The sequence below is a fragment of the Lissotriton vulgaris genome, chromosome 5, assembly GCF_964263255.1.
Source record: "Lissotriton vulgaris chromosome 5, aLisVul1.2, whole genome shotgun sequence".
In the NCBI taxonomy this organism is placed as follows: Eukaryota; Metazoa; Chordata; class Amphibia; order Caudata; family Salamandridae; genus Lissotriton; species Lissotriton vulgaris.
The window spans coordinates 1815834565-1815860843 of NC_141693.1; the positions used below are offsets into that span (position 1 = coordinate 1815834565).

General features: G+C 45.6%; 1 protein-coding gene across 6 annotated transcripts in view; it reads right to left on the bottom strand.

The window, feature by feature from the left end:
- Positions 1-26279, bottom strand: part of RARA (retinoic acid receptor alpha) — a 408762-nt gene that overhangs the window by 106851 nt on the left and 275632 nt on the right. The window contains exon 1 of one of the 6 annotated variants that reach the window (XM_086924237.1): positions 6089-7136. The exons of 4 other annotated variants lie outside the window; for them this stretch is intronic. In XM_086924237.1, coding sequence (XP_086780363.1) covers positions 6089-6245 — 157 coding nt within the window. In that variant the 5' untranslated portion in view covers positions 6246-7136. Of the gene's footprint in view, positions 1-6088; positions 7137-26279 lie in introns of those variants that run through there. One more of the 6 variants, XM_086924236.1, reaches the window with a different exon arrangement.

Below are 26279 nucleotides of genomic sequence, written 5' to 3' on the forward strand. Positions count from 1 at the left end.
CAGGTAAACCGGATTCACGTACAATTCTCAAGATATCACAACGTTGCCCGCTACCCTTCTATTTCTTTATTGCTCTTCTTTGGGTTTGTACCCAAAATGAAGGACACTTTTCGAGTGGGAGGTCTCTGGATACTTTCCGCAACAGGGTTGCAGACTGCTGACAGAAAGGTTATCTTAATTACAGTTGTTGAATAAATTAAGAAAAATTCTCAATGAACAAAAATGTATCTGCTCCAAACACAGTCAGTCCATTTTATCTACTCCCTTGGCCTTAAACCTGAAGAGTTACTTTAAAAGTTCTGAAACACCACAATCAACCACACTAACTACTTTTGCTAAAGCTTGCACCCCTAACTCAGTTAGTAAGAGTAAAGTACTACTGCCGCCACTAGTATTACCATTAGGAGTAGCTTCATTATTATTACTACTGGTGTTACTAGTTCCTCTATTAGAGATAGTACTGCCAAACCAATAACTTCTACAAGTAGTGTTCAAACTACTACCATTACTTCAATTCAATGTATAGCATTGTCACTGCTGCACAATGTTTTTAATGATAATATTGGTATTCATGTGTACTTGTCTTTTATGATCTGTATATACCGAACAAAGAATGCTGAATTGTATAATTGAATACCACCATTACCAGTGAATGACAGTACTTCAGACAGACTCCTTCGTGCACATTTGGCCATCAAACAACTTGTAGACAGGAGCCCGGGACCCAACCATGTTTGGCCTCAGCTTTAGGATTACAGAAGCTCTAGTGTCCAACTCTCCAACTAACAATGGCTGTCAGAAAGAAACAATCTGTGAGACCTGGTCTGAGAACATTGACACTGGAAATGTGGCCCTAAGGGGCAGGATTAACTTTCCCCACTCTTACGACAGAAAATAATGATGATTGCCAAATTATGGATTTCAATTTCTACCATGAGAAAGTAAGTAGCAATTTTACTCACTACCAGCAGAGTTCGCTGTTTTGTGGTAAGGCCACCAATCAAGTAAACAATGTAGGTACAAAATTAACATCACTTTCACAGAGGCCATTGCTACCTAGAACTGCTCTTAGTATCTATGCAATGGACTAATACTTTCAGTGGGAGAGGGGCGGTCCTGTTTGGCTTTCATATTGAATCCCTTTTTATTAGATTTATTTGCCCCCACATAGCCTATGAAAACGTAACTTTAAAGAAACAACCAATAAACACATCACTCTATCAAACAGATTTGAAGTTAGATGTTCTCAATGAGTTGACTGAACACCATTTCTTCATCTGCCGCTAATAAATATTTTATTCATATTCATTAAGCGTGGGGCCGGTACAACTGTGTACATTAGGCAAGAGTTCTGCAATATGTCCATCAAAGTTTATTTTTTACTCTGCACAACTACATGAAATGTTTTGCAATTTCAGTGATTCTTTGCACTATTACACAACTTGTGTTAAGTTGGTGGAGGTCTCTAGGTCAAAGGTCAGCAATTCTGATAAATAAATCTAAGAAAACGGTCTAATATTTTTTTGCTAAAATATTTCAGGCAAAGGATGCAAGACGCTAGCTCAACGTGCTCTCATGACGTATTGTTAACATTATGCATTTAATAAAGCAATTTTTCAGCCATGCCCAAATAACAAAATCTATTTCTATTAAAATTAGGGAATTCGTGAAATAAGCCCCCCTGTCCAAATGTTGATTCAATGAACATGAATCACAATGCAAATACTGCTAGCACCTAGCAATAAACACACTGCAAATACTAGTACAGCCTTCAGCAGTAAACAAGGATAATACTGGCTTCACTGAGCAGGAAATAAATAATGTGACACTGGAAATACCGCCGGAAGTGAGTAGTAAACAACCTGCTAACATGGCAACCAATGAACACTAACCATAGTGCAAACACTGCTAGTACTCAGCAATAAACACGCTGAATAAAACTGTTTGCCCCGAGTAGTAAATACTACTAATACTGCTAGCTCTGAACAGTAAACACACTACTATTACAGCAAGCCCTAGGGAATAAAAAAACGCTGCTAATACTTCTAGCCCTGAGCAGTAAATACACTGTTAACACAGTGAGCAAGGTGCAGAGGTCTGCTACTAATGTAAAGCGCCGAGAAGTAAGCACACTACTAATACGACTAGCTCTAAGCAGTAAATACACTGCCAATACAGGAGGAAAACAGACTCCTAACGCGGTCAGCGCCAACAGGCAAGCATAACTCTTTACTGCTAAGTCTGTTCAGTAACCACACCAACGAGCACAAAACACACGCACTGTGACAAACGGTCAGCACTGGGCAGTGAACTTATTGCCGATTCAGCACCAAAACACACTGCTAGTGCTGCCTGCACCGAGCAGTAAGCACACTGCTAGTACTGCCTGCAGTAAGCACGCTGCTAATACTGCCAGCATTAAGCACACTGTTAGTACTGCCTGCACCGAGCAGCAAGCACACTGCTAGTAATGCCTGCACCGAGCAGTATGCTGCCTGCACCGAGCAGTAGGCACACTGCTAGTGCTGCCTGCACCGAGCAGTAAGCACACTGTTAGTACTGCCTGCACCGAGCAGCAAGCACACTGCTAGTAATGCCTGCACCGAGCAGTATGCTGCCTGCACCGAGCAGTAAGCACGCTGCTAGTACTGCCTGCACCGAGCAGCAAGCACACTGCTAGCAATGCCTGCACCGAGCAGTAAGCACACTGCTAGTACTGCCTGCACCGAGCAGTAAGCACACTGCTAGTGCTGCCTGCACCGAGCAGCAAGCACACTGCTAGTAATGCTTGCACCGAGCAGTAAGCACACTGCTAGTAATGCCTGCACCGAGCAGTAACCGCACTGCTAGTGCTGCCTGCACCGAGCAGTAAGCGCACGGCTAGTGCTGCCTGCACCGATCAGTAAGCGCACGGCTAGTGCTGCCTGCACCGATCAGTAAGCGCACGGCTAGTGCTGCCTGCACCGATCAGTAAGCACACTGCTAGTGCTGCCTGCACCGAGCAGCAAGCACACTGCTAGTAATGCCTGCACCGAGCAGTAAGCACACTGCTAGTACTGCCTGCACCGAGCAGTAAGCACACTGCTAGTACTGCCTGCACCGAGCAGTAAGCACACTGCTAGTACTGCCTGCACCGAGCAGTAAGCACACTGCTAGTGCTGCCTGCACCGAGCAGCAAGCACACTGCTAGTAATGCCTGCACCGAGCAGTAAGCACACTGCTAGTAATGCCTGCACCGAGCAGTAACCGCACGGCTAGTGCTGCCTGCACCGCGCACACTGCTAGTACTGCCAGACCTGAGCAGCAAACATAATACGAATATTGATGTAACTGAGCAGTAAACATGCTGCTGCTGATACCGCCTGCGCCGAACAGTAAGAACTCGGCCTGCACTGACAGTAAACATGCTGCTAATAGTCAGTCAGTCATGTACAGTAAACATACTGGAAATGCTGACGAAACTGAGCGATAAACACACTAACCATAACGTCAGCACTGAGCAGTAAACTCCTGCCGTTACTGCCAGCAGCAAATACTCTGCTAATACCGTAAGCACCGACGGCATGCGCATGGACATCGTGACTGGGAAGCCCGCGACGTCCTGAGATACTATACGAGTCACTAGTGGGGAAAGGCCCGCCCGTCTCGCAGAGGGAGGGCCCTGCTCTCATCTCTCCTTCCCCCACCCCCCAAGACCCTGGGAAGCTACCACACACTAGACGCGACATACCTTTTTTTGTCGACAACGTTACAGAATATAGCGCGGTACCGTACATTCCAGCATCCCTTCCTCCCGGGGGTGTAAAACCTGCCCACCGTCCCGGGCCAAAGCATGGCCTCTGCTCGGAGCTAAGGTAGCACGTCAGCCTCTAAATGCACCCCCAAACAATATGCATTATTATTACACACGGGCATACGACACAACATGGACTACCACTGAATGGCACTTTCCACGTGGGCAAACTGCCCCCTCCCCAAACACAATCCCTTCTTCCGCAAGGCATGTCCTTACGACGTGGACAAAGCAAGAGAGCGCCCTGCCTCTTATACTGAGGGACATTTGAGCTCATCTGACGCCAAGGGCAGATATGAAGGGGGGGGGGCGATCTACTCAGACCCCAAGGCCCTACCTAGACCTGAGGGAAACTGTGGCCATGGGAGGGAGGGGGTGTCTTCCTCACACACAATATTGTACCAAATATAAATGGCTTTACTGTTGTTGGCAGACTCAGCTGAGAGGCCAATCACTGAATGGGTGCGTGCGAGGAGTCAGGCCTCACCTTCCGTCACGCACTTCTGTTTCTAACGCTTACTGTGCTGCTCCCCCTCCCACATTCACACCTACTCTAAGGCTCTTGTGTTCAGTACCCATGTGTCCACATAGAAATCCAGAAGCCTACGTGCAATACAAGAACGCACACGTGTAGGTACCCGCTGCCCGAAAGCCTGCAAGCAGAGGGTCCATACCGCCAGCCACGACCCCCACGTGATATACACAACTAATGCAGAGTTCCCACTCGGCGAGCACATCTGCTCAAGACGGCACTTGCGGGCAAAGTTAGAAGCGGACTTTGGAGGGCAGTGTGAGAATAAAGCGAGGGTGGGCGATTTAAGAGGCAGACCCCGCGGAAAGTGCAGGAGACGGACTTTCGGACACTGGTGTGTGTGTGTGAGAAGTAGACGGCGAGCAGCGATGGCAGTGTGAGAAGCAGACACGAGAGGGCAGAGGCAGAGATGGGCAGTTGTGGGGCCTGGCACAGAAGCTCGGCGTAGCGTGACGTGAGAGGAGACAGTGGTGGGCGATGTGTGGAACAGACAGTGGTTAGTAGTAGTAAGTGCAGATGTCGGTTCGAGCGTGAGAACCAGGCACTGGTGTGCGGTGCACGGCGAGGGCGGCTGTTAGACGTGTGAGACAGCCTGAGGTGGGCCGGGTGAACAAGCGAGAAGCAAATGTTGGTGGGTAGAATGCGGTAACGAGACACCGCGGGCAATGAGAGGCAGACCGAGGCGAGCAAAGTGGGGAGACGCTGAGCAGGGTGAGGAGAAACAGCAGTCTGAAGAGACAACGTCTGACTGCCCGACATGGAAACCAGGCTGATAGAGGAGTGTCCAGGCCGCCTTGCCTCTTTCCGGTCCTGTTTCAGAGTCTAGAAGCAGGTTTCCACTGCTATGCGCCGCATATTACTAGAAACATTGCCTGCAGCCAGTCTCCCGTGCACCTATATACACAGACATCATGACTTTACAATGTCAAACTGCCACTGTGGGCAGTGTGAGAACCAGCCCTGTGTGAGGTGCCAGAGGAGAGGCTGGACAAGGGGTACCTACACAGCGGCACGGTCAGCAGCAGGCGGAAGTGAACAGTGGCAGAGATACCGGCGTGAGAAGCAGGCACTAGTGAAAAGCAGTCAGAGGTGAACATTGGTGAGAGATACCGATGGGCAGTTTGAGCACCACCGCAGGACAAAGTGGGGAGGGGGTACCGCTACGAATGTCTCTAAACCCCCAAGACCCTCTCTCCAAACACACTCACCAAGGCAACACTTATACACATTCGATCAGGCGTTTTGATGGCACAAAATGCGCGGCAGAAGGAAACTCGGGAGGCGCACTGTAATATACATAAAAATAAATAAACTGTAGATTGGGTGGCACGTGGGCACTCCCCCATCATCCTGGGCCCAACACTGAGGGAAACTCTCATCGCAGTCGCCCCATCAATGGGAGAAGTCTAGCTCACACAAACAGGACAGCGAGGTACTCACAGAGTATTCAATACTCGGTGACAGTTGAGAGCTACTCGCATGCCCATCAGTACACACAATGGCAAATGTGTTCACGGGTACTAACAATACGATAGTCAGCGTCATTAGAACTTACAGTGGCAGGCATGGACAGCGAGATACTCACTCGGCCATCAGTAACGAGTCACCAGTACTCGCAATGATTGACATGATCACAGGAACTGCGGTACTCACACCAGGAGGCAAACACTTACAGATCCATACTACGGTGCTTCGAGTAAGATGTACTCGCCTGGCACCAGCACACATGTGCCCACCCGGCTCCCAGTTACCCCGGTACTCACAGTGGCTGGAGCTGCTCCAGTGCGGGTTCCGAATGGGGGACCCGAAGGGCACGGGGTGCCCCATCCCCTTGTCGGCCATCAGGCAGGCCCGGTTCTGGCTGTAAAAGTCGATCATGATGTACGGGCTGGGGCTCGACACATCCACGCTGTCGTACATCCTCAGAGCCCCCGAGCCCTTGCGGGGGAGGGGGTGCGGGCGTCCTGGCCCTCAAGGGAGGGACCTTTCAGGGCGAGAAAAGTCCAAAGAACAGAACTGTCCACAGCAGCACAAACCCAAAAAATCGAAAGCAGTCCTGTGGGCCCCGGTCGGCTTGTGTTTTCTCTTTCAAATCCAGTGTCGAATCCATTCAGATTATTGTGGATTTCCAGTCCCCGGATATCCGGACAATCCAAGCTAATTTCCTCACTTTCAAGGAGAAGGGCCTTCCATTCTCTGCCGAGGAGGGCCGATCCGCTTCCCTCCAGTGGCCCTCCACATCTTTCCGAAAACTGGGGGAAATATAAAATACTCTGTTTTTTTTTGTAAACCCGGGGTTCTGGTTTGTAATATGAAGAGGGGGCCCTCTTGTCCCCTAAAACCGGGGCTCCCTTGCTCCTACCGCAATGGCAGAGGGGTACTCACCCTAAGGACCTGGGTGGTGGTCTTTAACCCTGGGGACAGGGGGTGGCACTCCCGCACCCCGGTAATACGAGCCTTCTTGCACGGGCCGAGTCTTGCAACGGGCAGCCTCCTGCAGCAGAGGGGCAGCGGGCGCCCAGGGGCAGCCTCCTCCAGCAGACCCTTCTCCGATCAAGACCCCTCCACCTCCGCTGACAGGCGGCAGCAGCTGCCGGATCCGAGCTGCGGACACTCACCGTCGCCCCCGCGCAGGAATGAACCCTTCCACGGGCGAGGGGGAGCTCCGGGTCCGGCCGTTCCTCGAGCCTCGGTAGAGGGGTGTGCAAGAAGCACAGCACGGGCAGCGGGAGGCACGGGGCCGGCAGTCAGTCGGTCGGTAGAGTCAAGAGCTCAGCGCACTGCCCTCCGTGCGAAGAGCCGGGATCAAGTGTTGAACTGTTGGTATCCGAGCCTCCTCTCTGATCTCCCTCTCTCTCGGAGGTGGGATCTCCCCCCGCCTTCCTTCTCCTTTCAACCCCCCACTGTGGGATTTTTCTTCTGCTCCAGCCTCATTTGCCTAATGAGATGCGGGTGAACTCTCGCTGAACCCTCCCCGCGCACGCCCCCTTCACCTTCCAATGACCCACAGACGGCTGCTGGTTGGTGACTGTGACGTCACAAGTCAAAGCCACGCCCCTAGTGGGCTGCCACTCACCCGCACTTAGCAGGGGCAGGGCATTGCCTGGCCGAGATATACCAAGTGTCCCTGCTGGTAGGGGGTGTCCCCATTCAACACCTCCTATCCCCTCAGGGTATGCAGACCTGTGATCCTCTAAGCCTATTAGGATCATCATACAGGAGGAGCAAAGGGCAGGGAACCCCCTGCCCCCACCCCGGAAGGTGAAGCCTCTGGTCCGCTTTCCTATAAATAACCGGAGTAAGCATCTATGTATACTTAGTGTGCTTAAATCCGCAGGAGAATTAAAGCGCTATACAACTATATATAGTGCATAGGTCTGCGTACAGGTATTCTCCACTAAAGTATACTTTACTGCTCATGTGTTGTTGTAGAAATGTTTCTCCTTGCTCCACACTTCCTCTGTACAGCACTTTAATATCCCCGGAGATAATGGCGTTGCAAATAAAACCAGAACACACACAATATCTATCTATCTATCTATCTATCTATCTATCTATCTATCTATCTATCTATCTATCTATCTATCTATCTATATCTATACTACTATTATAAAGAGAGAACACAAACCTTTGAGCCAGGTAAACTCGAAAAGTACACCACCAATCAAAACACCCAAGACATCTTTGAAAACCTCAGGGCAAGCAGAAAGACATAGGCTATTAAAAATAAAAAATATACGTTGTTTAAAAAATGTCGAAATAAAAATAAAGTAGTCCCTTGCAAGTAGCGCCGGCCGCGACGTCTGCGTGATGACATCATTTGCGTTTGCGCTCCCTGGCAAGACTTCCGGAAATGGCGCCGAAGATCGCGACCTGCTGGGAGGACTGCCGCGGCCCTGCTTGCTGCTGGGCGAAGTGGCAGCCTGTGCGGGCGGGGCGCATGGAGAGTGGCGGCCTGTGCGGGCGGGGTGCCTGGAGAGTGGCGGCCTGTGCGGGCGGGGCGCCTGGAGAGTGGCGGCCTGTGCGGGGGGGCGCCTGGAGCGGGACCCGCTGCTGAGGTAAGGATCAGGCTCTCCGGGACACGGGCGGGAGGGGCCGGGCCGGGGCAGGAGGGGGCCAGGGGCAGAAGTGCACGCAAGCCTCAAATGCTGCCCCCAGCCCCTTTCTGCCTCAGGCGGGCTGCTAGTATATATATATATATATATAGAGAGAGAGATACACACCCACACCAGAATTCAATGGGTGGGATGGAATATTATGCAATGTTATTAGATATTATTATAGTGCTGGAAGTGATATTTTGGGTACAAATATAGTGTTCTGTGTTGCAGGTATGTGTTCATGGACTGTCACAGGATATTAATATAGCACACAGTGTTGCTGGGTTTTAATTACTGTACACATTACTAGGTGGGATACATGTGCATGTTATATTTTCTGCATATCAGGACAGTGCTATAGATAATATAGCTAGTTGTTAATATATGGTTACATGCTTCTCTTTAATAATATAATACTACATGTTACTGGATAATAATAGAATGCCCTGTACCTCTCCACTCACCAACCACTTCTCAACACTGCATCCTACAATGCTCATCTTTTCAAAGACCTCACCAACATCCGCCTTTGTCTCAAAGCCACCTGTGAAGATGATGTTTTTTACCAATATCCTTCATTAAAGCTCTCTGCAAAAGTTCTATCACCCCCATTCACCCTTCTTCCCTCAGGCGCTTCCAGAAAGCTCTCAAGACAGACCAGGTCCTCCCATTCATGAAGAAACCCACACTAGGCCTTGAGGACCTTGCCAACTACTGAACAATCGGTCGTCTTCCCTTCAGCAGCAGAATAACCCAAAGAGCTGTATATGCAGCACTTCCAGAACCCTCTAAAACAATGTTGCCTTTCTACCAAAGGAAGCGAAACCATTCCTCTCAGAAAGCAACTTTAGAACTGCTGTTGAAGCCCTTGTACTTTCACATCTGGATGGTGGCAATGTCCTATTTCACGCTCTCCGAGACTCCACAATGGCCCATGTAATTTAATTTTGCTTGCAGCACCATGCCTCCTCCAGGGCTTGAAATATAAGACCAGATCACCCCCAACCTTAACTGATCTCCACTGGCTGTCCTTGCCAGCCTGCACGAAGAAGCAATTACAACTGGCACCACTGCCTATCTGGCTGACAAGTACCATCTCCAGAGGATATTTGCAAACCTGCAGCCATAACACCATCAGACTGGAGACGAAGTACAAAAAAAGAGAACATAAGGTAACTGTCCATCTCAGTTCATACACCCAGGATCTGGAATGACATCCCAAAACCCACAGGACTGCACCAACACTGATCCGATTTGAGACCCTCCGGGTGAGTAGTGCGCTATATAAATGCTGTGATTGATTGATTGATTGATTTAAAAAAAAAAACTTTTTATTGACCATAAAAACAAGCTTCAGATCATCATCAATTACATGTTTGTGGTATAGGATAAACATTATTACAGGCGTCCCACAACATGGCAAAGAACATTTACACTTGCTTGCTGATATAATTCGTGCCATCTATAAACAAAGAAACATCTCACCTCTTGGCAACTGCAAGCAAAGCCCCTAGGCCACTGTCCACTGGCCTCAATATTTCGCCCATTCCCCCCATATTTTTTCACCTTCACGTGGGCAGCCCCGACTCTGGTATATCACCCGCTCCGCACCCTGACACCAATCCAGATCTTTTTTCCAGGCTGCCAGTGTGGGGGTTGTCACTGCCCCCCACGCCTGAACAATGTTTCTCTTGGCCTCCCACACCAGCCAAGGCCAACCAAGTCTTAGCCCATTGTGGCCAGGTCGTATCTCCCCTTACTCCCAGAATATGCCACCTCAGCTTAAGCGGGACGTCCCCTCCCGCCACCTTCGCCATCACTCGGGTAATACCCTCCCAGGATGTTTGGATTTTGGGACAGGTCCACAAGATATGAAAGAAGGACACAGATTCGCCACAACCCCGGACACATTCTTCTGTTGTACATTTACCCATGCTTATGAAAACCATGCGTGAGGCATATGCTCTGTGAAGAATACGGAGCTGGTCAAGCCTAGAGCGTGCCCGAATGGCTATTTCTCTGGGGCTCTTTAAAGCTTCGGCGCCCAATCATCGCCCTCAAGCAGGCCCACGTCCGACTCCCAGGCCTCACATAGGAGGCCCAAGCAGTCTGGGGAGTTGTACATAAGCTTCGTATACATGAGAGATGTAGCCTTGTCAATCATGGGCTCTAAGAGGAGGCGGTCCTCCAGTGGCGAATACTCCGATATCAGGGTGCCCTCCTTCAAGTGATAGTGAAGTGCGATTCTAAGCTGTCGGTATCGGAGGAACTCCTCCCTCCCCATTTCGAACTCCTCCCTCAATGTGTCAAAACCCATCATTTTGCCCCTCTTCCAGACATCTCCCAATAAATCAATCCCAATGAGGCTCCATTTCCGAAAGCCCTTTAGTCTCCGCAGCTCGCCCATGTAGTCTCCATCCCATAGAGGGGTCTGTTGCGTAAGCTTAGTCTTCCACTTGGTCATTTTATTCGCTTTATGCCATACTTCAATAACTGTGCGGGTGTGTACCGGAAGGAGTGGGTTGGTTACTTCTGCGTTTCCGGTGCAATTCCGCACAATAGTTACCATTAGCCATTGATAGCCGGTCCACTCTGTACGCCGGCCTCTCAAGCGACGAGAAGGCCCACCCATTACATTTAATGATTTGGGAGGCCCAGTAATTGTATCTAATATTAGGAACTGCCAAACCCACATCATATATCTGTCGCTGGAGTTTCTTGAGCGCAATCTTGGGTCTGCCACCCCCCACAGCAACATGCGTTGTTGGGATTCAACAGAGATGAAGAATGTCTCCGGTATCCGAAATGGTGTATTTTGAACTATATATAACAGTCGGGGGAGAGCCACAATTTTAAAGAGAACCGCTGTGCCCGCCAAGGAAACAGGCAGTCCTCTTCAGTGAGTCACATCATCTCGAAAACACTGCTCAGATTTAGGAAAGAGTTCAGAACTCACCTTTTTAAACAGAACTATATCATCATGATGCTGTAATAGTCCACATTCACTCCTGGACATTGCGTACACTCCAATCATATGTGGGCAGTGTGAATGGATACAGCATCACTACATTGCCCTTCTTGCTAGGTTTGTGCACTGAGGCAGAGACCCAGGGTCTTTGGCATCAGAACTGCATTGAGCTTTACACCAGCTGAATGACAATGGGGAGCAGGTGTGTTCTTCCCAGTGATCTTCTTGAGAAAAGGAGGCAGTCCACTTACACATGTGTGCACCAGTTATATAGTTTTGACCTGACTCTGTCCTCAACAGGAAGCTAATAAGGATAGGAACATGGCAAAAGTGTGGCATAGCAGGACTGCTGGGCACCAAGTGTCATTCTGGCTGCAGTACTTGCATCGACCAGAGATGAGTAATCAAATCCTTGCATAAGCCCAGGTAAAGGGAGGTCCAGTTATCCAGTCGCTATCTAACAACAGAAGAGACAGCTGCTTTCCTCCCATTTAGTGTAAAAAAAGGAATGTAGGTCTCAGTTATTCCATATGGAAAAAGCAAGCAGAGCTAACTATATCGCGTTGTGCTGCCATGGTCAAGTCTATGGTAAATTGAATGCATAGGTACTCAAAAACCACTGCTGGAAAGGCCCAAATCCAAGGGATGGAGGTGGTTACGGTCATCGAAGGGCCAAAGTAGCTATGGCCATCCACAAGCAGGACCTCTGTTTATATCGCGTTGTGCTGCCATGGTCAAGTCTATGGTAAATTGAATGCATAGGTACTCAAAAACCACTGCTGGAAAGGCCCAAATCCAGGGGTTGGAGGTGGTTACGGTCATGGAAGGGCCAAAGGTTGCTATGGCCATCCACAAGCAGGACCTCTGTTTTCTCCATCTGAACCGCAGCCAATCGGGTCCATCCATTCCCACACCTTAGGCATACACGTCTGCAGATGAAAAACTTGACCATCGTACCAATCCAAATGTAAGCTGATTTGGATATCGTAAAGGTTCATAAAAAGCAAAAGGTTGCTGAAGTGGTATCCTGGACACGCACACAACCATTTCCCCTTTGCAATAGGTGCTTACAGTTCAGAGAGAAGAATCTGCGTTTTTTCGAAAACAGAGGAAGCATACATTTCCACAAGGTGCACATTATTCATGGTTTACCCTGACTATAGTGAATTTATACCTCACTGCTTCTATATGATCAACCTCAACTCTATGAAGTAGAACATATATACTGCTGTGCAATGCAGCACATGTGCGCTCCAGGTGTGCACGTCCATGACCCTATATAACATTTGCTGGGCCCATATAATAGATATTGAACACACAGGAAGTCAGTGATGCACCCTGAGGTACCCCCATAACAATGCCATGAAGTGCATCAAGGAGAAAAGAAAAAAAACCCTTGTGGCTCACTCATCTCACAAAGAGCTTCACCAGTCTGCCATTTTTCCTACATCTGCTTAGTGACACCTGCCTAGAAGAATGACACGGCTGACTGTGAAATGTTGATCAGCGATCAAGTAAACTAAGAGTGGTAACACCACTGCCAACTTCCATTACCAGCTGTTCTTCAAAAGCTATCGGGGCCCAGCAACAGCACTGAGAAGATTGACCATGGAGAACTCTTATGGAGGAACCCTTCCACTGCTGCAGAGATGGTCAGTTTCTCATAATTTAAGTTTTAGACGCCTTGCAGTACAGTGGATCACTCAGACTGTGCCAACTTGGTCTGGACTCAACCAGGGTGAAGAGAACTCAATTATGTTACAATCCGAATCCCCATACCTATGGAATTAGGAAAGGAGAGCAAAGTCTCAGGCACTGAGTGTGAGCGGAATGGTATATAAATCCAAGAGCAGCAATACGAACCTTTGGCACAACTGCGATCATGCTATCGGTTACATCTAGAGCGCTCAATCCAATGTTTTTTTCCGATGATGGTAATTGCGAAGTGCTTAACAATATTGTAAAGATCCAATTTCCAGTCAATTTGATGAAGATCAGATAGCTTTATTTGAGAATCAAGGCAGATACCTCCAGCACAGCTTCACAGCTCAAAGATCAACTCCTATAATCAAAAGCTAACATTCTATCCTAGCAACATAGCTAGCATTCTTATGATGACATGCAGATGCACTCAACTCTACACATCTCCCTACTTAACATACACTAAATAAATTATAAAAAATGTTTTCTTCATATAAATCATATTTAAGGAATACAATACATTTCCATTTTTTATATTCAAAAGACATCAATCTTCAGAAACATGAACCGGAGCACGGCATTTGCATAGGTTTCCAGTACTCCACGCTGATCCATCGGCTAGGATAACAACATTTCTTTTTATAGACTTCACTTGAATCGGTGCAGAAAATTTGCTGCCACCCATTGTAGTTACACCACCACGTTTTATGGTCACTCAATCACCAATCTCAAATTTTATATCTTTCACACTCTTCCTATCATAATAATATCTAGTAAATTTACTTATCTTCCACAGCAGTTCTGTCCACCCACACCAATCTTTCAACCAACCAGGAGCCTCTTTGACACAAGGTTCACGTCTCTTTAAAGATATAAATGGAGAAACCCATGTTATTGAATACGGTGTAATCCTGTAAGACCACACCGATTTTTTTTAATTCTTCACGCCAAGACAATCCATTAGACAGAGACAACTGAATATTATCCATAATCAATCGTTTAATTCGCTCCACTAAACCATTAGCTTGTGGCCTAAATAGAGCAACCCTCTCATGAATGATCCCAAATTTAGAAAGAAATGCCTGCGTTTCTTTCGACACCAATTTCACAACATTATCTGACAATAGTGTCTTGGCTATCCCTTCATTCATAAACACCCTTTCCATAAAATCAACACCTCTTTGAGTATTTATAAATTCTGTGCTTTCCACTACAAACCATTTAGAATGGTAGTCAACAATGACCATCAAAAACTTGCTACGAGTACCAAGTTTAACAATTGGCCCAAGAAAATCAATCGCCACTCTTTCACATGGACGTTTGGGAAAAGTTGTAGATACCAATGAAGGCTGCATTACAACTTTAGTTTTATCCGCTTGAGCACAAGCGTAACACTCTCTTACTGAATCCGCAATCTCTCTATCCATTCCAGGCCACCAATACGATTGTCGGACCCTTCTCTTAGTCATAGTCCTGCCTAAGTGTCCCTCGTGAGCAATATTTTATAATTTTCCCTCTCAGACTTGCTGGTGGTGCAAATTGATATCTCCTCAATAGTTTCCCTTCACTTACACTCAGTTCAGCCTCAACATGGTAGAAACTTCTGAATCTTACATCTTCAATAATGTTTTGACGCTACCCTTGAGAAACACAAGTAATCACTTGTTGTAAAAGTTCATCATTTGACAATGCATTTGTCCATTCCTCCTTGCTAGAAGCATGTTCAACTCCTTTAACATCATGTACTACATCAATCATGTTGTCCATATTATTTTCCACACCCTCAATTGGCCTTCTAGATAAATAGTCTGCTACTACATTCCTGAGACCCTTAACATATTCAACAAAAAAATTGAAATCAAGGACAGACAAGATCCACCTTGAAATCCTAGGGGTAACATTTCCTTCTAATCCTCTGCCTCCTTTGAAAAGATGAACTAACGGTTTATGATCAGTTCGCACATGAAAAAAGGAAGACCCCATACAAAGTACTTAAAGTGCCTAATCACCCAACAACACGCTAAGGCCTCCGTCTCTATCAGAGAATATGATAGTTCCGCATCTCGCAATCTTCTGGAAGCAAATCCAATGATCTTTTCCTCACCATTACTCAGCTGAGTCAAAACAGCTCCAACCCCTACTGCACTTGCATCAGTAGTAACAAAAGTCTTATACTTAACATTAAAATGCCCAAGAGTAGGAACACTAATGATGCTTCTTTTAATGTTATTAAATGCCTTGTCACAACTCTCATTCCAAGTAAAAATAACTCCTTTCTTCATCTGCAGTCTCAGTGGTTCAACAACTTCTGTAAAATCCTTGACAAATTTTGAGCAATACTGAGCAAGTCCTAAAAACGACTTAAGCTGATCCTTATTTTTTGGAATGGGAGAGTCTCTAACTGCAGCAATGATACATTTTTTAGGCTTAATACCATCTTTGCAAATGTTGTGTCCAAGATACATCACACTATCTTTTCTTAACTGACATTTTTCTTTCTTTATGGTCAGTCCATTATCATCCATTCTTTTCAATACCTCATTCAGAACAATATCATGGTGTACACTGTCTTTTCCTACAATTAAAACATCATCCTTAAAACACAAAACATCATTCATGTCTCCAAAAATCCTCTCCATCACTCTCTGAAATACCGCAGAGGCGGATGCTAAGCCAAAAGGCATCCTACAATACCGATATGCCCCTAACGGCGTCACAAAAGAGGTAAGATGTCTTGATCCACTTTCCAAATCTATCTGATGATATGCCGAAGACATATCGATCACACTGAAAACAGAACCACCACCCATAGCTGTTAGCATTTCAGAAATATTTGGCAAAGATTGTGTATCTACCCAAATATTTCAGTTTAAATCGCGTAAGTCCACACACAAACACATTTTGTTTCCATCCTTTGGCGCTACGACAATCGGGGTCAACCACTCGGAGGCCTCGATTGGTTCAATAATTCCTTGAGCAAGGAGTTTTTTAAGTTCACATCACAATGGTTCTCTCATTAAATGGGGTACATTTCTAACTTTGTGTACTACTGGAATAGCATTTCTCTTTAAAATAATTTTGTGAGAGAAGTTTTTCAATTTCCCATGGTCATCAAAGCACACTCTTGAGTACTTTTCAAATAAATAATTTTGATAGATAGAATTAATATCGTGCACAACAGCAGACATAACAGGTTCTTCAGCATTAAGGTTGAGGACAATACTTAAATACTTTTTATGGCGCCAGCCCAACAAATTCGAACCTTGTTTGGTTAAAGACACTCTTCCATATATTTTCTTTCCTTTAAAGAATATTAACATCCATTTGAGGCCAATTATATCAATAGTTTTTCCTCCATGCCCGACAGCTCTGATGTCACTCTTATTCCACGAGTTAACATTAGATTTACTTTTCCACACTTCATTACACGTTTCCATGGATAACAAAGTGTAAAGACTCCCTGAATCTACTAGCATATTAACATCATATGAGTCTAATTTTATGATGCAGTGAGGCTTGGTCAAAAATTCTGTGCTTTCTCTAACCACATCACAATCCAAAACTGAATTTTCAGAATGTGATTCTAAATCATTACTGTACACTTTATCATATTTAGTAGTCACTGTAACCATCAACACATAATATAAGCTCCCACATGTTATCAGTAACATCACCCACTTCATGTACTTGATCTGATTGCGTCTGTCCCGACTGGATCTTGGTCCTACACGCTTTGGCAAGATGTCCCCTTTTTCCACAAATTCTACACAAGGCATTCCTCGCAGCACAATTGGGACTAGAAGCAATGTGACCAAGTGCCCCACAACGGTAACACTTAACAGTCCTCATGTCAAATTTTGGAATATTATTATTATCTACAGATCTATCAGTTTTGACAGGATTTTTTATAGGATATTTCTCTATTTGCTTAACTAATTTAGTTTCATTAACATAGGCTTGAGTTTCACGTTTCTTATTATTCTGATCTCTATTAACGAATCACTACAAACTTCCATTTCCTTAATCCGTATCCGAGTATGTTCTAGACTTTTAGCGATTTGAATTGCCTCTTCTAGAGACGGATCTTTAATGAGAAGTTTTTCTTGTATTCTCTTATTGTTAGTACATCTTACTATCTGGTCTCGAATAAGAGAATCTGCTAGGTTTTCAAATTGGCATGTAAGAGATAGACCCCTTAATGCAGACAACATAGGTACCAATATCCTCATCAACTTTCTGTTTGCGACTAAAAAATGTATGCCTCTCAAGGACCACATTCACTTTAGTAGTAAAGCGTAACTAACATTTTCATTGACAATCATATAGATTAATTGGTTGAGCATCTCCCATTCCTAGAGATCTCAGGCAGATCTTCATATAATCGATTCCCTTCAGCTCCAAAATGATGGAGTAATATAGCTTCTTTTCTCATGGGCCCATATTTATCTGCCCCAGTAGCCAAAATGTAAGTCAAAAATAGTTTTTTCCAATCCTTCCAAGGGATCGCCGGATCACCTGGAGTAGGAAGGAAACTTGGAGGAGCAGACATGGATTGATCACCCATAATGATAAAAAAAAAAAAGGATTAGAATATATATAATACAATGTACCTGAAGGGAAAGTGTTTGTTAAGAAAACAAATCAAAACAATAAGTTAATATAAAAAGATAAAACAATAGTTTAAAATAACAAACCAGAATATTTGATGTCTTCTATTTATAATTCCTTTCCAGTCCTTCTATTTATAATTCCAAAGAATTCTAGTTCAATACTTCCAAACTATAGAAAACTACTCATCGCCAATGTAAAGATCCAATTTCCAGTCAATTTGATGAAGATCAAATAGCTTTATTTGAGAATCAAGGCAGATACCTCCAGCACAGCTTCACAGCTTAAAGATCAACTCCTATAATCAAAAGCTAACATTCTATCCTAGCAACTTAACTAACATTCTAATGATGACATGCAGAAGCACTCAACTCTACAAATATCCTTCAAAATTAGAATCTTTACAGAGAGCCACAATGTTTTCCTTTTTCGGCAAAAACTTTTTTAGAAGGGGTCTAAGTCAACAGGGACTAAATCACCACGGTTGCTAAGTCGGTGGCGTCACTGATGACGTCGCTCGTATGGCACCATGAACAGTAAGTGGAAAATACTTGTTTTTCGGTATTTTAACGGAAACGATTTCACGGTGGCTCACTTGGACTGCGCAATGTTGTGGTACTTCCCTAGTTGCAGTGTTTCTTCAGAGGCAGGGTGTTTCCCATCGCTTACAGTTCACAGGGGACATGCTGCTGTTTCCCTGATAACAGAGGAAGCACACTTCTGCTTCAGAAAATATAAGGCATATATGGTCTTTCCTGTGGGGCTGTACTGAATCGGGGCTTCTGTTGAGCCCTGCTTCAATGAATGGAACTTATGTTCTTAGTGGCGGAACACATTCGTCCTGTAGTTGTGCATATCTATGATCCTATTACAATTTATTTATTTATTTATTTAATGCAATTTTATTTAGCGCAAAAATTACCCGAAGGTGTAAGAGCGCTTTACAAAAGAACTAGTTGCGTTACATAAGGACTTTGGATTACATGAGTTACATACCAGATACAAACAGAAAAAAATTGCAATGTACAAGTTGTAAAGTCACTCCAGGAGGAGATATAAACAAGAACAAATTGCAAATGTACAAGTTGTAAAGTCACTCAAGGAAGAGATACAAACGGAAAAATCTAAAATCACATAGGAATGGTAGTAAGTACAAAGGTCTACTATATATATACTAGTGGTTAGAGTTCTATAGATACAAATAGTAAGTTCACCCAGGATTACATTTTAGCAGCGATTAGGCTAGGACAATTGTATATTACATAATTATATATGTAATTATGTAATATATATGTATTACATATTTCTAGGTCTGAGCCGAGCCCTGCAGGCTACATGTTTTTTCCCAGAATGCTGTGTTGGCCGAGGAATACCAGCACTGAACACTGAGGCCTGCTGTTCGAGCCAGTCAAGGGCTCTGAAGTGGCCAGGTGAACGCACTACCTGTCCACAGCAGAAGTCGCGTGCTGTTCGAGTATGAAGAAAACTTCTGCTGATATTGGCTAGAAACAGCAGCAGCTCCTTGCTATGGCGGAGGAGCGTCGCCCCCCTGCCAGCACCTGAAAACCGTGAAAAATAAAACAATAATAAAATGGGGTTAAAACTCGTTTTATTTTTCTTGTGCCAAGGCTTGGGGGCGGGGCCAGTGTAATAGCCTTGAGGGGGAGGGTTGGGCACTACTATTCACTGCGCATGTGGATTTGACCGACAGTCTCAGGCCAGCCAAACCCACATGGCAGTGAGGCTCTCTCCAACCCCAGCTGCAATGCTCCTGGATGGAGGGTCCAGACCTTAAGCAGCCTTAAGATGTACTCAAATCTTGAGGAAATTTGCAGCATCAGAAAGAATATGTTCGTTTGGATGGAAGTAAAGAAATGACGACAGAAGAAATGTGTCGGGTCAGAAAAAGTTTGCTTCATGATAGAAGGCTTGTGCTAGACCTGTAGGCGTTATCTCATGTCTGGATCGGGAACACGTTTTTTACTACCTGAATGAGCACACAACACAGTCTTTTTCCATGTTAAAAGTAATGTTTAAATTTCCACTGACACCTGTGCTCCCGTTAAGTCTGAAGAACGTTTTCTGTTAAATATAATCTTCCAGGCTACATCGGAAGCCATGTCCTTTGGTTGGAGAAAGCTTCACCAATTCAAAATCAATATTCCAGACCCCATTGACTCAAAACAAAACCCATGTATGTTTGTAAAGATCACGTTCAGCCCTTGTTTACTGTCAAGCCAATAGTAGTCACTGTGACAAGCTCACAAGGATGAAAGTCTGACAAAAACCCGCCTCAACTCAAACCTGTGATCATGAGGTTACGTTATGCATATTTGTAGAGCGCACTATCACCTGCCAGTGTATTCTGGTACTGAGCAGGTGTGAGTCTAGACACACCTAGGACCTAATGGGACTACTCAAATAGCCAGGTCTTCCACTTCTTGCAGAATTCAAGTGTTCTTTTGTGTAGTGGCAGGTCATTCTAACCCTTTAGGAGCGATTCCGGAGAAGAATTGACCGCCTGAGCTGGTTTTAAGTATATGTGGGAGTCTGGACGAGTGGAGGTGCCTGGAATGTTTGTGATAGCACATGCGATTGTGGAAGCATCCGAGGCCAGTTATGTAGTGCCTTGAAATTATGGGTGAGGAGTTTGAATTGTGCGTGTTTTTGGTGAATTGTCCGTAGCCAAGCATGCTTGTGACCTGGCATGCTTGACAGTTTTCAGTGTGCTGATTGAGAGCTATTTCAAAATCTTTCTCAGCATTTTCAAGCATGAGGCGGAGTCGGCACGGACTTGAGCGGTCATGTAGAGTTTGCTATTGATGATGATCAGAAGGTTATTGGCGTGGGTGGTGGGGGTGAGTGTTGATCCTAGCTTTGGTGGACACCAGGAGGATTCCCACTGTGATGTGCGCTTCCCAAAGATCATGATTTCGGTCTTGTCGATTTTTAGCTTTAGACAGTTGTTTTTCATCGAGTGGGCAATAGCAGTCATACATGCGTTGAACTTGATCCGGGTACTGGGAGTCTTGTCTGTGAGGGAGATATTGAGTTATGTGTCATCGGCGTAGGACAGGACGTTGAGCGGAGCAGATGATGCAGGCTAGAGGTAGAGGGATCATGTATGCGTTGAAGAGGGTCAGGCTCAGTGACGATCCTTGCGGGAGTCCTCAGATGAGGTCGCGGGCGTCTGAGGTGGATGGTGCCAGGCTGACTGACTGGGTCTTTCCAGTAAAGAAGGAGCAGATCCATCATATTGCCGGTCGTTTGGTTCCAATGTTGTGTAGGCATTGGATTAGGGTGGGGTGAGAGACTGTCAAATGCTGTAGAGAGGTCCACTATGATGAGGGACACCGTGTCTCCCCTGTCCAGAAGTCATGTGGATGTCAACCATGGCAGCAGTGAGGACAGTTTCTGTGCGGTGGTTGGGTCTGAAACCAGACTCAGTGCTGTCGAAGAGCAGGTGGTCATTGAGATATTTGGTGCAGTGTCTGTTAATCATTTTTCCCTAAGACCTTGGCCTGGAATAGATGCATGGGTATCAGTCTGTAGTTGGCGAGCGTTGAAGGGTCGGCAGAAGGTTTCTTCAGCAATGGGAGAATAGTTTCATTTTTCCAAGCATCTGGTAAGATTGCAGAAGAGGTGGAGAATTCAGAATTGTTGTGAGCATGGAACTGATAAGCTTCGGCCCTCTGGATAAGGCGAGGTGGGGGCATAGATTCAATGGGCATCTGAGTAAATGGGCCTCATGGTGGTGATAGTTTCTTCCAGGGTGATGATGGGCCATGTGGTTAGCAGAGGTAAACGCAGAATCCGCTGAACAACCAGAATCAACTCCATACGCTTTGATGAGTCTGGAGAAAGCTTGCTTCTTCTTAAGAGGAATTCCCCAGTCCACCTAAGTTTGGTGTTCTGTTCTATTATAGGATTTTGTACAAATCATAACTTTTGGTATTCTAGTGTTTACTGGCCAAATGGTTCCAAGTTTTCCATACCATGACCAGAGACATATCTAGCATGTGTTGCTATGCTATTAGCGGTGTGAAAAGGGATGGTTCAATGTCATGTGACGTGTCAACTTCAGTGATCTCTGAGTGGGCGTTCATGGAGGTTGATGGGTTAGACTGGAGGGATACACTGAATCACAAACACATGTATTGGGGCCAATTTACAACAAATATGTGCTGTTGTGTCCAGTCTTGTTGCTTTTTGTTGTAAAACAGCGCACATTGTGCTGTGGTCGAAGGTGCTGTAACGTGGACTGAAACATGATTTGGGGCAATATGTAGGAAAAACGCATTTTGCGATTCTCAATTTGGGATTTTAAGGGAATTGCAATTAGAGATTCGCAAAACGTTATGTATGTAGGATTTGCTAAATATTCTGCGAATCCTACATATTCCTTGTTTGCGAATCGCAAAATGGGATTCTTTAAAGGCATTCGCAAAATAAGGAATCGCTAATTTTCCAATTCCTTATTTTGTGAGTGGGTTTTTTTGTGTGCTACATTGCACACTGCCTAAATTGCGATCGCAATTTGGCCTTCTACATATGGCCCTTGGTCTATCAATGCTGTGTTGGATGGGTGTGCATGTTACATCTAAAGTATGGTGTTGCATGTTGTAAAATGCTGGTGTGTACTTCGAGATGTGTACTATTGTGAGCAAGGTGAGGTCGAATTAAAGGGCAAAGTTGTGCTGTTCGGGGTGTGTGTGCAGTGTTCTATCTAACGGGTCCAGTTGAGGGAGAAAGCTTTCCTCGTGCTAAAAGATCATTTTCTTCTTGAGAGGGGATTTGTCTGTGTTTAGAGAAAGTGGTTTAGTTTCAGGAGAAGTAAAGTCTTCCTTCTCTGTGAGGAGCTGCTCTGCACACAATGGAGAAGTGAGTGATAGGGTGGGAGACACAAGTCAGGGAACTACATTGAACACTCCTAACAATATAACAAACACTGTTTACAGCAGCTGCGCATGTGAGGGGCCTCCTGAACAGATGGTTTCAAAAATAGCCTATTATGCAAGTGTCCAGCGCAGGACTGCTGCCTCGAGATAGGAACCGCACCCAGAGTCAGGGCAGCCTGGGCCTTGGGAAACAAAAACTCACCAAGGAGAAGGAAGAGAGGGCGCAGAACAGCCCCTCCGCAGCTGGAGTACAGGAGGCAAAAAGTGAATTCATTCAATACTGGCTCTCAGCATACAGAGCAGGGCAAACCTGGAGAGGGGACAATGCATGCCGAGGGGGACCATGAATGCCAAGGAAGACCATGTATGCCAAGGGAGACCATGCATACCAAGGGAGACCATGTATGCCAAGGGAGACCATGTATGCCAAGGGAGACCATGCATACCAAGGGAGACCATGCATACCAAGGGAGACCATGTATGCCAAGTGAGACCATGCATGCCAAGGGAGACCATGCATACCAAGGGAGACCATGAATGCCAAGGGAGACCATGCATACCAAGGGAGACCATGTATGCCAAGGGAGACCATGCATACCAAGGGAGACCATGTATGCCAAGGGAGACCATGCATGCCAAGGGAGACCATGCATACCAAGGGAGACCATGTATGCCAAGGGAGACCATGCATGCCAAGGAAGACCATGAATGCCAAGGGAGACCATGCATACCAAGGGAGACCATGTATGCCAAGTGAGACCATGTATGCCAAGTGAGACCATGCATGCCAAGTGAAACAATGCAGGCCAAAGGAGATCATGAATGCCAAGGAAGACCATGCATGCCGAGGGAGACCATGCATGCAGAGGGAGACCATGCATGCCAAGGGAGACCATGCATGCTAAGGGAGACCATGCATACCAAGGGAGACCATGTATGCCAAGTGAGACCATGCATGCCAAGGGAGACCATGCATACCAAGGGAGACCATGAATGCCAAGGGAGACCATGCATACCAAGGGAGACCATGAATGCCAAGGGAGACCATGCATACCAAGGGAGACCATGTATGCCAAGGGAGACCATGCATGCCAAGGGAGACCATGCATACCAAGGGAGACCATGTATGCCAAGGGAGACCATGCATGCCAAGGAAGACCATGAATGCCAAGGGAGACCATGCATACCAAGGGAGACCATGTATGCCAAGTGAGACCATGTATGCCAAGTGAGACCATGCATGCCAAGTGAAACAATGCAGGCCAAAGGAGACCATGAATGCCAAGGAAGACCATGCATGCCGAGGGAGACCATGCATGCAGAGGGAGACCATGCATGCCAAGGGAGACCATGCATGCTAAGGGAGACCATGCATGCCAAGGGAGACCATGCATGCCGAGGGAGACCATGTATGCCGAGGGAGACCATGTATGCCGAGGGAGACCATGCATGCCGAGGGAGACCATGCATACCAAGGGAGACCATGCATGCCAAGGGAGACCATGCATGCCAAGGGAGACCCATGAATGCCAAGTGAGACCATGTATGCCAAGTGAAACAATGCATGCGAAAGGAGACCATGAATGCCAAGGAAGACCATGCATGCCAAGGGAGACCATGCATGCCAAGGGAGACCATGCATACCAAGGGAGACCCATGAATGCCAAGGGAAATCATATCTCCCAAGGGAAATCATATATGCCAAGGGAGACCATGCATGCCAAGGGAGACCATGCATGCCAAGGGAGACCCATGAATGACAAGGGAGACCCATGAATGACAAGGGAGACCATGTATGCCAAGGGAAACCATGTATGCCAAGGGAAACCATGAATGCCAAGGGAGACCATGAATGCCATGGGAGACCATGAATGCCAAGAATTACTATGTATGCCAAGTGCGCAGACTGCCATCCTGTCACCAGGTTCTGTTGCAGTCAGTGAGTGTTCGGCAGTATCCATGATAAACACTGCTTGACACCAGTGTGCCATTGCCACAGGCAATATTGCAGCCCAGACGTAAAGGCGAATTTCGGCCTTTACGAATGCGAATTTGCTTGATACATATGGCCCTTAATGTTTTAAAAAGGCCTCAAAGATGAAAAACTCATTTATTAACTGGTAGGGCTTTAAAACCTCCTAATACAACCAACGTCCCATGGGTTGGAGACACAGAAGAGCGGGGCTTCGGGAATATGTTAGTAGTAGGACCTTCGCTGGAGGAACATAATTACAATTGTGAAGCCCACTTTTAAAATATGCTCTCCTCCAATGTATTTCCACTCAGAGCCTAGCCTGGGCCCTCTCTCTGACCCCATAGTTCCTTCCAATTAACTCTGTAATGCTGGCCGATAACGTGTTAAATTTGGGTGCTGGATCCTGGTCTGAAGCATTTACAGTTCACTATAAAAAAAAATCAGTGTCTCTAGGATTTAGGCATAAGGTATCTGAACTTGAAGAATTTTGTGTGACTGCAAGACCATCACTTTGGTCAAAGGGAGATTTCTAAAGCACTTGCCTTTTCAGAACATAACATGTACTTTTGATAATTCTCTGCCAGGTTCAACACAAGGGGTACAATTGCCAGCCGTGGAGCGAAAAGTGACTGCACATCTATCAATGGCAAATTACAACTACACTAGAAGTAGACGAATCCCTACATTCAGAAAACCTAAACCTCTACCAGCTCAACAAACACTCAATAAAGAACAGCATCAAGCTGCGGTACGGTAACCAAGTAGAGGTACACCATCCATCACACTAAATTTCCCACCTCTTGTAGCAGTAACACTGTACATCAGAAGAGATACTCTGTGCTCGAACAGGATTGATCAGGTCCAGCATGGTCAGGTACCAATGAGCCATGAAGAACTAAACCTATTACAAAAAGTGCTGATGGGCTCCGATGAGCCAGCGGCCTAGGGCAGCGTGCTGACATTGCCGCTGTGATACAAAAATAGAAAGTACACTTTGAACATGAGTCATGATCTATTGAGCAGCAGTCATTTTCTAACTATGTATACTGTACTCTGTTTTTCTATAAACTTTACAGCCATTCCTCTTACAAATTCAAATTAAACTATGGCCATTTTATGTACACAGTTTCAGATTCCAATTTCTAAAACAAATACAAAATGTTCACAAGTGGACATTTTCAGCATTCCACATAAGTATACATTACAACGTAAAATTTGGGGACCTAATAAGAATTCCATTTGATTTCATCTCAATTTTTTATATCAAAATGCAACAAAAATGTATTGTGAGAACTTTAATGTCATTCTATTTTAGCACCATATTAGAGTATTTTTAAATTAGGAGTCAGCAGCACGTCAGCCGTGCTCTAAAACAGTCAGCTCTGTGGCCTTACGAAACAAGCCAATCGAGTATCAATGGCGATCTTGACAAATTTCCATTGAGAATTAAATGCGCAGATATCAATACGACTAATGGACAGATTAACAACTCCTAATCCATATCTCTGATGAAAATCATCCACCAATCTCTTAAACAATCAGCACTTGCAGGGAAAGATCAATTCTAGGCTTCATCCATGTTTTCCTAGGTTACTGTCTATTTCTGTTTTAATCATACAGGGGTCGATTCTCTAAGCTAAATGTGCAAATTCTGTAATTTCTCTTTTCCTCTTATGTTATGTTATGTTATGTTATGTTATGTTA